At 55.5% G+C, this 12,028-nt stretch overlaps 1 protein-coding gene across 1 annotated transcript in view; it reads left to right on the forward strand.

The window, feature by feature from the left end:
• The window catches only part of FAM178B (family with sequence similarity 178 member B), a 70,814-nt gene extending 63,297 nt beyond the window's left edge, over window positions 1–7,517 (forward strand). The window contains exons 14-16 of the mRNA XM_006909473.1: window positions 5,525–5,602; window positions 5,867–6,019; window positions 7,485–7,517. Coding sequence (XP_006909535.1) covers window positions 5,525–5,602; window positions 5,867–6,019; window positions 7,485–7,517 — 264 coding nt within the window. The remainder of the gene's footprint in view (window positions 1–5,524; window positions 5,603–5,866; window positions 6,020–7,484) is intronic.
• Window positions 7,518–12,028: the final 4,511 nt, after the last annotated feature.

The raw sequence follows: 12,028 nt of genomic DNA on the forward strand, positions 1-12,028 counted from the left end.
ACGTCCTAGCCACAACAATCAGACAAGAAAAAGAAAAGGCATTTGAATCAGAAAGGAAGAAGCAAAATAATCACTGTTTGCGAATGGCATGATCTTATATGCAGAAAACCCCCAAAATGCCACACACACACACACACACACACACACACACACACACACTGTGAGCCCCCTGGCTCAAAGCACTGTGAAGTGGGGTTATCAGTTTAAACTTAATTTTAAAAAAAAGGAAGAAAAGAAAAATAATTTGTGGAACGCAGCTCTAGCCGTGGGCTTCAAGGTCCTGAGGTAGATGAGTACAGTGTCAGTGCCAACAGCAGGATTCTTCTCCTGGGGGTCGACCCTCAGGCTGGGCTGGACCTCCAGGTCTTCTGGGCTGGCCTGAGAGAGCAACCCAGCCAGACCGTGGCTCAGCGCAGGTCCCCCAGGGCAGCCACCAGCCAGAGCCAGGGAGCAAGGAGAGGCAAAGCCGGAGGAGGCTCTTCTAGGGTCTGGTGTCCCAGGAAGGGATCCTGACACCAGTAGGCATCCAGGGCCCGAGCGGGAGCCAGAGACACTTGCAGTGTGGGCCCCTGGGCCCCCCAGCCTAGCTGGGAGACAGCGTCTTGTAGGTCCGTCTTGGTCCTTCCCAGCAGGCGCTCCTGGATCAGCCTTCATTCTCTCCCCACCCCCATAGCAGCTGCCCCAGAGCCTGGTTGGCACTGCTCCCATGGGGACCTCCTGCCAGTAGCAAGATCGGCCATCCCCACAGGCCTGGCCACCTCTAGGGGATGGGCTGGAGTGAAGACTTGCCTGGTTAGGTAAGTCTGGATCCCTGGTCCTGACCCAAGGTGGGAGAAACCAGAATGTTCTGGGCAGAGTGAGTAGCCTCCTGGGAGATACTCTCTATCCTACTTTCTGCCCTTTTTTAGCGTAAATACTTCCCCCAACCCCGCACAGCCTGCCCTCTTGGCATTGCTGGAGGGGAATTTTGTAAAGGACCAGGGTCCTGGGAAATGGCAACCTTTTTCTCTGTCATCTTGTGACGAAAGTGCTGCAAAAGGACACTTGGCTGTGGTTCCTGGGGTCGGAACTGGCTGGACCAGAACAAGAAGACACTGACCCCCCCACCATCGGTGACAAGCCCAGCAGGCTCTCTCCTGTCTCTCACCCTGTCATCCTTCCTCAGGGCATGGACAGGGCCCTTTAAGGAATGAGGCATCCTGCACAGAACTTCTCAGAAAAGTCTGTCTGCCAAACTCTGGGAGAGACCCAGAAAACAGAAGCTAGAAGCTGCAGGCCTTGCTGGCAGCAGCAGCAAGAGACGATCCAGTCTTGTCAGCATGGGGTTCAGGCACGTCCCATTCCGTGCCCTCAGATTCTGCCTCTCCCCAAGTCGTTGGCTGAGGTTTCCCAGGCTCCAGTTCCCACGGGGGCTTCCCAGCCTCTACTCACACCCAGCAGGGAAGGCTCTGGGTGGCCTGAGACAGCGAGGGCCCATTTTTCAGACAAGGTCCTGAAGATTGGACAAGTGTAGTACTCTGCCCCCTCAAAGAGTGCCTCTGTACTGCTCTTGAACCCTGAAGCCACACTGACACCCCACCAAACCACACAGGCCTTTAGGGACTAGGAAGGGGCCTCAGGCTTACTAAAAGGCCACCTGGCACTATCAGCTGTGCAGGAAATGGGAGCAGGCAGGGGGGCTAGGGCATCAGCGGCACCCCCAGTGCACTTCTGCCCAGTCTCCCTTTCCTGCATCTTGGAAGGGAAGACAGCCCCAAGTCCATGGTGCCAGCTAGGACAGGAGCAGGCTTGCCAAGTTCAGGAACTGGTCACAGCGTGACTGGAGCAGGAAATGCCTCTCACACCTGGCTATTTTCTTTGTGTCCTACCTGGAAGGGGTGGCTCTTGCCTACCCCTGCTGGCGCTCTGGGGCCAGCCTCTGGTCCCCCAGCCTCCTGTCAAAAAGGCACTAAGGCTGAGCCAACTCCCAGCTACACAGCCCGGTGTCTGCTGATGCCTGTTTCTCTAACCGGCACAAAAACGGGGCTGGGGCAGAAGTCTGGGAGCGTGGGGGTTCGGAAGAGGCCATGAGCACACCCAGTGCAACTGCCTGCCCCTTTGGGAGGCTGTACCCTCTCTTACCTTCCCCCAATGCTGAGACAGCAGTCTCGGTAAGTGAGGGGAGGACGTGGTCTAGGCGCTTCCTAAGCATGTAACGAAGACTGTTTTCTAAAAGCACCGCTGCAGACTGCTGTTTACAGGCATCCCAGTGTTTGAGTCTGCCTGCCTGTGTACTAGCCCAAAGAAATGCATGAGCAGGAGTTTGTAGTATAGAAAGAAAAGTGATTTAATATCAAAGTGGCAGATCTGGAGACAGAGTTTGTGCTAAAGACCTGGCTCCTGATGGCGGGTCGGCTACAGACTCTAAGGAGCAAGATCTCAAGACACCAAAGGTTGGGGGTAGGGGGACAGGTCATGCTGGAAGCTGATTGTTCAGAGGTAAGGTCAGGATAATGAATCACTTCTTCAGGTCTGGGGGACAGTTCTGAGGTCTTTTCAGGAGTCCCTCTATCTGGTGTCATGGGACAGTAGCCAGGGGGTCATTCCACCACAAGGCTCAGGAGCAGAGACATAACTTAGGTCAAGATGTTATCTGTAGCCTGCCAGAGGTCTGAACTGTGTGACCATGAGTCAGGTCCAGGCCTCTGTCCTTTGCTGCCTCGGGTGCTTGCCATCAGTGGAAAGAACAGGGCCCTGATGGGCAGAGAGAGGGAGTGTGATTTTCAGAGCTAAGATTTAAAGCTGAACTGAATCAAAGTCATAAAGACCCTGGGTTTCAGAACCTTATCCCTTTAAGTGGGGTCAGAGTCCTCCTCCAAGGGCCTCCCCTCCCTAAATCCCTACTCTAGGGACCGCCCTGGAATGTGGTGGAGAAAAGCACCCGGCCCACTTCCAGGTAGTAGGAGGGTTTTGTCCTCCCTTTAGAAATCGGCTTATAAAATGTGGTTAATGGGGCTTTTCTTCAGAACTGCCTTTTCCTTCTTGCTATAACCACCCCAAGTCCCCCCTCCAAAAACACATTCAGGATAGTTTTCCTGGGATTGTCCCTCCAGATTTAGTCCTGGGAATCAGGCTAACAACAAGATTGTGAAACCTGCCTGCAAGGGTGGTGTTTTTCTTTCAATCAGTCCCTACTCAGCTTTCCCTCCAGGGCATCCCTCAGACCCTAGGCCCTGCCCCACCCCCTCCTAGGAAGATTAATTCTGCAGGAGAAGGAGGGGGCAGGGTGACTGGGGCCCCTCGGACCAATTCCAGGCGCTGGAGGTCCCTGTTAGCCCCAGGCTTTGTGCATAGCACAGGGGTCTCTGAAATGCAGAGACACACCCACCTGTGGGCTGTGGAAAAAGCCACTGCCCAGACCTAGGACTGTTGACAAGTGAAAGGGCTGAGAGCTGCCCCTTTCCTTCCCTCTCTGCCCCACCCCCTCCCAGGCTTTCACACCTATCCCCTGCAGACAGGCCCCTTTCCTAGCCACCCACCGACAATCACCCTAAGATGTTTTCTTTGGCATCTCCTGCAACCTCTCACTGTCAGCTCGCTCAGTGCCATCTCACAGAGGCCTCTGTCCCCAGGGCTCTGCTTCTTTTCAAGGTCTCGTCCCTCTCCCTTGCCCCGCACCCACCCCAAACCCAACTGAGGCTCAGTCAGTTCTAATTGGCATTGTCTTATTTAAAATTAATGTTTAAAAAAACTTTTATTGTATTCTGATTGTATGAGTAAAGCATGCACATCGTAGACAAATAATCTTAAAAAGAAAAAAAAATTGTTTAAATTAAAAAAAAAATGAGGAAGATTATCCTGTAATCCTTTTTCTCAAAGCCGCACTGTTACTCCCGGTGTAGTTTATTTCAGCCCATTCTGTCCCCACTACCCAAGCACCCCAAGTCTGTCCCCCACAACCCAGCCTCCCTGCTCAAAAGCCTGGGGCAGCCGCCACTGCCCACTTTTCAGACCCCTGCTTCCAGCCCTGTCCTTTGGGCACCCCTTCCTGCTCCACCCAGGCAGCCACCAGCATGCCCTGCATCAGCCCCGGGTCTGTCTGTTGCTGTAATCTCGGCCCTGCTCCGCGCCCACAAGGCCAACCTCACCTCAAATCCTACTGTTCTCTAAAAGCTTGGTTTAGCTTAGTTCTTCCTGGAACCTTCTGAGCTGCACATCACCCCTACCCCCCAGAAAACTTAGAAGGACCCTTTCTCCTTCTGCTCCCTGGAGAAGCTGAGATTCAGGATTTATTGACCAAATGATTGCCGTCCTCAAGTATCTCTCTCCCTCTAATGTCTGTGTGTTTGTGGCTGTGTTTTAGTTAAGGTGCATTTCTGCCGCACAGGCCTGAGCCTGCTTTGTGGGGAGAGCGGGGCAAGGGCTGTCTGCCAGGACTGCAGAGGTGGGAAGGGGTTCTGAATGCTGTGGGACTCCCCCGCCAGGGCATGGCCAGGTTGGGGACAGGGAACCCATGTGGAGAAGGGGATTGCTAGCTCCCTGGTGAGCCCCGCCCCCCACAAGTCACTTGGTGCTCTAAGGGGGAGGGTGATAAAGGCAAGGAAGTGTGTGTGGGGTGGGGGAGGGTGCTTTGGGCTGGTTCTGAGCTCCAGCCCCACTATCACTAAGCTGGAGTCTTGATGGAGCCGGCTTCTCCCTTCCCAGCTCAGCCTTGGCCATTATCTGCCTGGGGGCACAACAGTGGGTCATTTCCTGCCACCTTTCCTATCTCAGACATAAAGTGTCAGAGAGGACAAGGTGAAAGAAACCTCTGAAGGGGAGAGGCATGCCCACAGACAGCACTCTAGAGTGCCAGGAGCAGGCTGTCTTCACACCAGGGCCTCACCTATCTTTGGGGTGCCCCCTGAACCTTGTTTTCTCTGCACAACAAGTGAGTGTCCCATAAATGAATGGGCACCAACAGCCCAAGGGCACCTGGGATGAGAATTGGCCTTTGTCCTGTTTTCATCCCTCACTGTCCAGTGGGCAAGAGTGAGTGTGTGATTTGGTGGGTAGGGTGTGCAGATGCTCAGGAGAAGCCATTGCCCTCTGTCTCCCTGTCTCAGACTGCCTCCTTTTGTCATCATGGTTTGACTGTCTAGATGGGCTGTATATCTGTCTGTGCAGGCGGTATCCTGCCAAGGTACAGTCTGGCCACCCATGGGCCACATCCCCCCATGGAGGAGACTGGCACCCAGTCACAGAGCCCACAGGCATGGGTGGCATCTCAGGGAGCAGAGCAGAAGTGTAAGAGGACGGGCCTTCTCCCTAATGGCTCTCTTGGCCAGAGCCCTGGGACAGGGCTGGTACAGTGTGGGTTCAATTTCTGACAGAAGGGAGGACAGCCATTCACCAGAGAGAAAGCTCTGAGGCAGCGGGCCCCAGAGCCCTCCTGGAAGAGCCTCCCAGAACTGGCTGAAAGCCCTGTCGTCGCCACAGGGCCTGGGAGCAAGGAGTCTGGGGGCAAGGGACTCAGGCATGCCTGTCTCCTGTGCTCTCCCTCCAGGTCTGCTACCTGTGCCACAGCCTCCTGACACTGGCTGGGGTGGTGGTCAGCTGCCAGGACATTACTCCTGACCAGTGGGTGAGTCTCCTGAGAGGGTGGGCTGTGGTCGGCTGGGGCGGAGCCCAGCCCGTGGTCAAGAGCTGCAAGAGTGGGAGACTGAGGAGGAAGTAGGCCCTGGGGAGCAGGCCTGTCCCCTCCCAGCGTCCCATAGACCTCTCCAAGGGATACCAACTAGTGTCCTCAGCACTTTCCCTGCCCCTCTCCTCCCTTTCCTGCCTGACTTCTGAGCAGTCACTCACAGACACCCCCGCCAACTATACTTTTGCGTGCCCACCTCTGCAGGGGGAGCTGCAGCTGCTGTGTATGCAGTTGGACCGCCACATCGGCACCCATGTCCGGGAGAGCCCCCAGGCCATGCACCGGACCAAGCTCAAGGACCTGGCCGCCCAGACCTATGTCCGCTGGCAGGAGCTGCTGGCCCACTGCCAGCCCCAGGTGGTGCCCCCTGCAGCCCCTACCTGGGAGGGGAGGGAAGTGGTCAGGCAGCTAAGCAGAGACAGAGCATGTCCACCCACAGTGCAGCTGTTCAGCTCCTGGCTGGGAGATGGGTAGAGAGGGCAATGGGGGAGGGGAGACGCCTGCAGGCCCTTCACCATTCTCATCAAGAGTCCCATGCCCAGTATGGGGGCATGGCAGGAGGCAGGGAAAAGCTGCTCCTGAACAAATACAAGGAGAAACTTCACTCTGGAGCGGGGACAGCCTGGGCCCATAGGGCCAGTTTGTCGTGAGCAGTGCCAGGAAGGAGCACCAAGGACACCAGCTGTCCACCCTCTGCCAACTTATCTTGCAGGCCTGGGGCTAGCCTCCTCCTTTGCCAGAAGGGATGCCCTCCTGGTCCCTCTGGTTTCTATAGCCACCACTGCCACACCCTCACTTTCTCAAACTCTCTAGGTCAGCTGTCCCCAACCTTTTTGGCACCAGGAACCAGTGCTCCTATGAGAATCTAATGCCTGATGATCTAAGGTGGAGCTGAGGTGGTGATGCTAACACTGGAGCGTGGCTGCAAATCCACATGAAGCTTTGCTCATTAGTCCTCTGCTCTTTCTGCTGTGCCTGGTTCCTAACAGGCCAGAGACTGGTACTGGTGCACGGCCCGGGGATTGGGGACCCCTGCTCTGGGCGATCATATTCATAGCTAATAATTATTGAATGAAGTCCTTTCCTATGTGTTCACATAACCCCCATGAGGCTGTGGCCCCATTTTACAGATGAGTGGGCTAACTGCAGTCCCTGAGAGGTTGCGTTAGCTTGTCCCATTGTACAGGCAGGCAGCATGTAAAGGTCACAAATAGGGTGCAGGGCCAGCCTGGCTCCCACGCCAGCAGACTTAAGCAGAGTCCAGCCCTGCCTGGCAGCCTCCCTCTGGCCTCTGTCCCTCCGACAAGCAGCACCATTGGCTTAGGGGCCAGCTTTCCTTATGTGCTACTAGGCTCCCAACTTGTCTTTCCTCTGACTTCTCTCTGCTTGTCCTCCCCTGTAACCCTCTGACTTGGGGCTGACACATCACCACAAACTGTGGCTTGGGTCTCAGATTTCGCAAGTCTCTGAGAAAACTAGAGAGCAGACTGCTCAGAAGTCAGTCCCCAAGGAACTAGATCCCACTAGTCTTTTGGTGGGAAACTGTGTTTGCCATGAAAAGAAGGAAAAGTGATCAGTGGCCTGGGCAAGCCAGGGGGCTAGTTCCACCTTCCTTTCATGCTGCCCTGGGCCTGTGAGCAGTGAGTGGAAGGACCCTAGGCAGAGATGTGGTCAACTGGCCTACTGATCTGCCACATCCTCAACTGGACTATGAGCCCCAGTCACTCACTACCTGGCACAGAAGAGGCCTGTCGTGGATGATGAGTGGACGCCAAGGGGTAAAGGCTCGTGCTACTTCACCTTGTTTTTCTCTTTGCCACAGGCCCAGTATTTCAGCCCCTGGAAAGACATCTAATGGATCAAGGCAGGAGTGGCCCAGGGCTCTCAGCTCTGGCAAGGAATGGACAGGGCCCAGGGAACTGGAGAAGCAAAGAATAGAGGCCAGAATAGGACCAGCCCAATGGAGCAAGAGCCAACCCTACTGGCCCCAGGGCCCTCCCTCTCCCTGCCTGACTCCACGGGCTCTCTTTCTCTACCCAGCATCTTCTCTCCACCCAAGGCCCTTGGACCTCAGCCCTCTGCCTGCCTTCCTCTCTCTGTCACCAATGTGAGGTCTCTTTGTGCACACTAAAGTCTAGTTTCACATCAGTGGTTCAGATGATTGCCTTCAGTCCCCATCCCAAGGGCTGGTGCCCAGCGTCTGGTTTGCTGAATGCTCACCTCGGACAGTCATGTGACTGGGGCTTCGGCCCTGCTCCCCTGCAGCAGAGGCAGTTGGTAAATCTGGAGAGACAGAGGGGCAGTTGTTTCTGTTAGAAACCCAGAAAGCCAGGGAGCCAGGATGCCAGGGAACATGTGTTTGGACCCAGTCTGGGACCACCTCCCACCTCCCCGCCCCTGCCCAAAGAGGGTCCCCAGAATGAGATGGTGGATCAAGGCTGTAATTACACTTAATTCATTTTATCATTAGGCTCTGAAATCAACTCCCCAGACTTAAGAGTGGGGAGACCGTGCCACAGACAGTTCCTGATACTGCTTTTGCTTCCCCCAGCCTTACCGGAGGTCGGTTTTGTGGGCCCTGACTGCTAACAGGGTACTGAGTGTCTTTGAGCTGCCCACCTTGAAAGCCAAGTGGGCCCTCCGTACCCTCTGTCCACCCCCTCCAACCCTGAGAATCCATTTCTTGTCTTTGGCCCCTTCTGACTCTTTCAGGGCTGGGATGGGGTTCTGCAGAGGTCACAAGAAGTAGATAGAAAAAGATGACTCCTGCCCAACTGGCCTGTGTCCACCTCAGCCCAGCCCAGGTGTACTGATGGAGCATCATGATGGCCGGTGCTTACGACTTGCTCTGCTGACGTTTCCCTTTCCTTTGCTTTTTGATGCCACAGAAGTCAGGGAAAGGCAGGCTAACTGGGAGAGAGACTCCCCCCAAATAAAGGACCTTTAAGCCAAGTCACTCAATTTGCAGACCCACAGTGTAGCCCATCACTTCTTGGGCCTGTTTAAGACATAGCTGCCTCCCTTGCTGGGTTCCCAGAATGCTGGAAGCCAGAGTGGGAGCATCTATAATTCAGAGGGTTGGGTACCATACAGGACGCCTCCTTGCCTCTGCAGCCTTTGCCAGGTAAGAAATGGAAGAAACCCTCCACCAGGGTGACTTGGATGCCCAGGTGACTTGACAGAGTTCTTGTTTCTGTTCCTGGCCACATTGCAAGGTCCCCTTGGCTGGGGCAGAGCACCACCAAAGCCCCAGCAGCATTAGGTAGGCCTAGATCCTCTGATAAAAGATGAGATCCAGCAAGAAGTGAGGAGCCAAGCCATGGTAAACCAGCCTCCAGCACCCTCGGGGCTCTCGCTGTCACTGCACATCCTGACAGTTAATCCACAGCCATTCAATTTGCTCTGGAAACCTGGAAATTACCTTTGAAATTTCCCTTCTTTGTTCTCGCTGCCAAGGGCAGAGGGAGAAGGGTGACCTGAGAGGTGGAGCCTGGAGTTTCCAGGTCTCTAAGTTGCCCCTGTGTGGCTCAGAAGGCGATGGAGCTGTATGTCAGCATGTGGGGATATCGGGGATATCGAGAGCTCTGCTTCCCAGTCCCGCTCCTTGTACACTGACCCCTCCTTCCTGCTCCCCAAACACACTCATCCCCCAGAGAGAAACAGACACCAAGGAGAGGTGTTGGTGACAACTCAGTTCCTCCAGCTACCTAGCTGTAACCTGAGCAGAGGTGTGTACTTCAAGGTCACCCAAGGGTGTATGCTATCCCCTGGGGCCTGTAATGGGCCCTCTCTGGAACTGGCCAGGAGCTGACCAGATCTTCTAAAACTAGTCTAGGACCAGTTAGAGACTTGGTGTCCTCCAGGCCAAGAAGTCCACAGAGGTGCTGGCATACTCACCACCCGCTCTCTCCTGACCTGAGCCCCTGGGAAAGGCTGAGGGATATCCTGATGGAAGCCCCTGGGAAAGCAGCCCTGGGGCTGTGATGACGGATGTTTTCCTGCTTCCTTTCGGTGTGGTGACAGGGCGGGGCTGGGAAGGGAAAGGCTTCCCAGGTGGGCAGCTTTGATAACCCTCCTTTGGGAGGAAGTCTTTTTCCTTTGTCCCCACTGACCTCGGTCTTCTGGCCCTCAGATCCCTGAAGGGTGGCTGACCCAGAATTTCTCATTTCCCTTGTTGGTTGACAGCTGCTCCAGGCTCCCTGGGGAGTTGGCAAGCAGTATTGTCCCAAGAACCCCAGTGTTGTCCCAAGAACACCCAGCCCTCCTGTTGGAAAGCTGCCTCGGGGGGTAAGGAGCCCAAATGGGGGCCCCTAGGGCACAGGACTCATCTGTGGGGAAGGGGGCCTACCTCTAGGGGCCGCCCTGAGCTGCCAATGGGCGAGAGAGAAAACAGGATGGGCACCTTCCACAGAATATGCTAGACAGACCCCAGGGAGGTTGATGGGTACAAGAGCCTATTTTTTTGTGGGGTGAGAGGGTATCAGTTTTTTTTTTCCTTAAGACCCAGGAATATTCATTTTTTACCAGTTGTGCTTATATTAAAAAGTATGAATCATGAGCAAGTCATGCAGGAAACTTTATCCCCTGCCCACCCGCCCACGGAAAAGGCCTGTGCTGGAAATGAGCAGAACCCAGCAGGAAATGGGCTCAGGTGGAAAAGGGGTATGGGAGCTGCAGCCCTATCTTTGGGGAGCATTTTGGACAGAAGGGCCCCTGGAGTCTTGTTAGAACGCAGCAGCCCTCCGTGAGGTACCGAAGACTATCCCTGCCAGTGAAACCAAACCACCTTATGAAACTTTCCACTGGGGTCATCATGCAGGTGGAGCCAGGAGCTCAAGTCCCTGCCAGGTAACCCTCATACCCAGAGGGTGGGGGTGGGGCTTGAAGGTGAGGAAAAACAGCAGGAAATGAGCATCTGGGGCCTAAAAATTGTCAAGATCCACTGTGATAGTGGAATGAAGGATTTGAATTCTGGGTCTCCTTTAATGTTCTGACCTTGCTAGTATCTACATGTGACTTTGGGCAGGTCTCTCTGAGGCTCATTTTATCTACAAAATGCCAGAAACCATACCTACAAAGATGGTCCTAGGGGTGGAGCAAAAGAAAATGTAATGCAGGCAAGTTGCGAAGTCTACAGTGCGGGACAAAGGTGAGGAGACCTGCCTATCTGGCCACTTCCACCTAAACAGACTCTGGGTCTGACCCTACAGGGGTCACACACCTTTCCCCCCTGTCGCTGAGGCAGAGAGCCTACTGCCCATCCCATGCTAATCGTTAACTGGCTTGCCCCTACCTCCAGCATCTCCAAGGCCACAGGTTTCTCCCTGGTGGAAAGGAGCTGGGAAACATGGCTTTGGCCAGCGCTGGAGAAGGGGCCTTTATGTGCACCAGCAAAGACCCAATTGTTACTGAATCCAAACTGGGCTGCCTCCCCAGTTATCTCCACTACTCTTCTGGTCTCTGCTCTTCAGATGCCAAGTTTTAACCCAGAACAAAAGCTGCTGTCGAGACTGATTTATAATACAGATCTGCTGACAGGCCCTAAAGTGTTCCTCCCCAGCTGGGCTGCTTCTGGCTTAAAGCTCCCACCCCAGGCTCCGGGCCTGTCTCTTCACCTCTGTCCTCTGCCCCAGGCCAGAAGGTGGCATTTGTCTCTGGGTGCAGGTGGGGCAGCCTCCCTGAAGTTCCTCGATACAGCTGCCCAGCTCGGAGGACCAGCTGGCAAAGAGGACACCCCAGCACCACCCAGGGGCCAGCACTACCAGTTGTAGGAGTGGCTGTGGGTGGAGACGGCAGTTCTGAAGGTGGTAGATCTCCAGTGTGGCTGCCCTCAGCCCCTTTCATCTGAACATCAGGGCTCATGTCACTTGTTATTCAGCTTTCCAGTGGCACCAGAAGGAGTCACTTCCTGGGGGTAGGCTCCATACCCTGGGAGTAGAGGTGGTCTTAGGGGGGGAGCTGGGCAAGGGATGCTGACCGGGTCCCTGTGCTTGGAGCGCGAGGAACAAGGGCAAGCAGGCTGCCTCCCCAGACAGGGGTTCTCCTAGCTGGGGAGGCCCGTGCCAGCATGGCTGCAGGGGCCAGTGGGTGTTGGGGCCAAAAGGCAGAACACCTGGTCGGCCCTGAGGCCCGTTCCCGAGCCCGGCCGCCCAGCCGCGGTGGGTCTAGGGAGACACTTCGGACAGACTATGTGAGTCTGCTTTCCCCGGGCAACGTCCGGAGTGCCTCCCTCGCCCCACCGGGCAGGGGCCGGGGACCAAGCCCTCGGGCAGGCAGTGGGGACCAGCAGGTCGCAGCGGGTCGCAGCCCCCTCCTGGGCGGGCCTTCGCGTCCCGCCCCCGGCCCCAGCTCGACACCCCCCCCGCT

The sequence above is a fragment of the Pteropus alecto genome, unplaced genomic scaffold, assembly GCF_000325575.1.
Source record: "Pteropus alecto unplaced genomic scaffold, ASM32557v1 scaffold223, whole genome shotgun sequence".
NCBI lineage: Eukaryota > Metazoa > Chordata > Mammalia > Chiroptera > Pteropodidae > Pteropus > Pteropus alecto.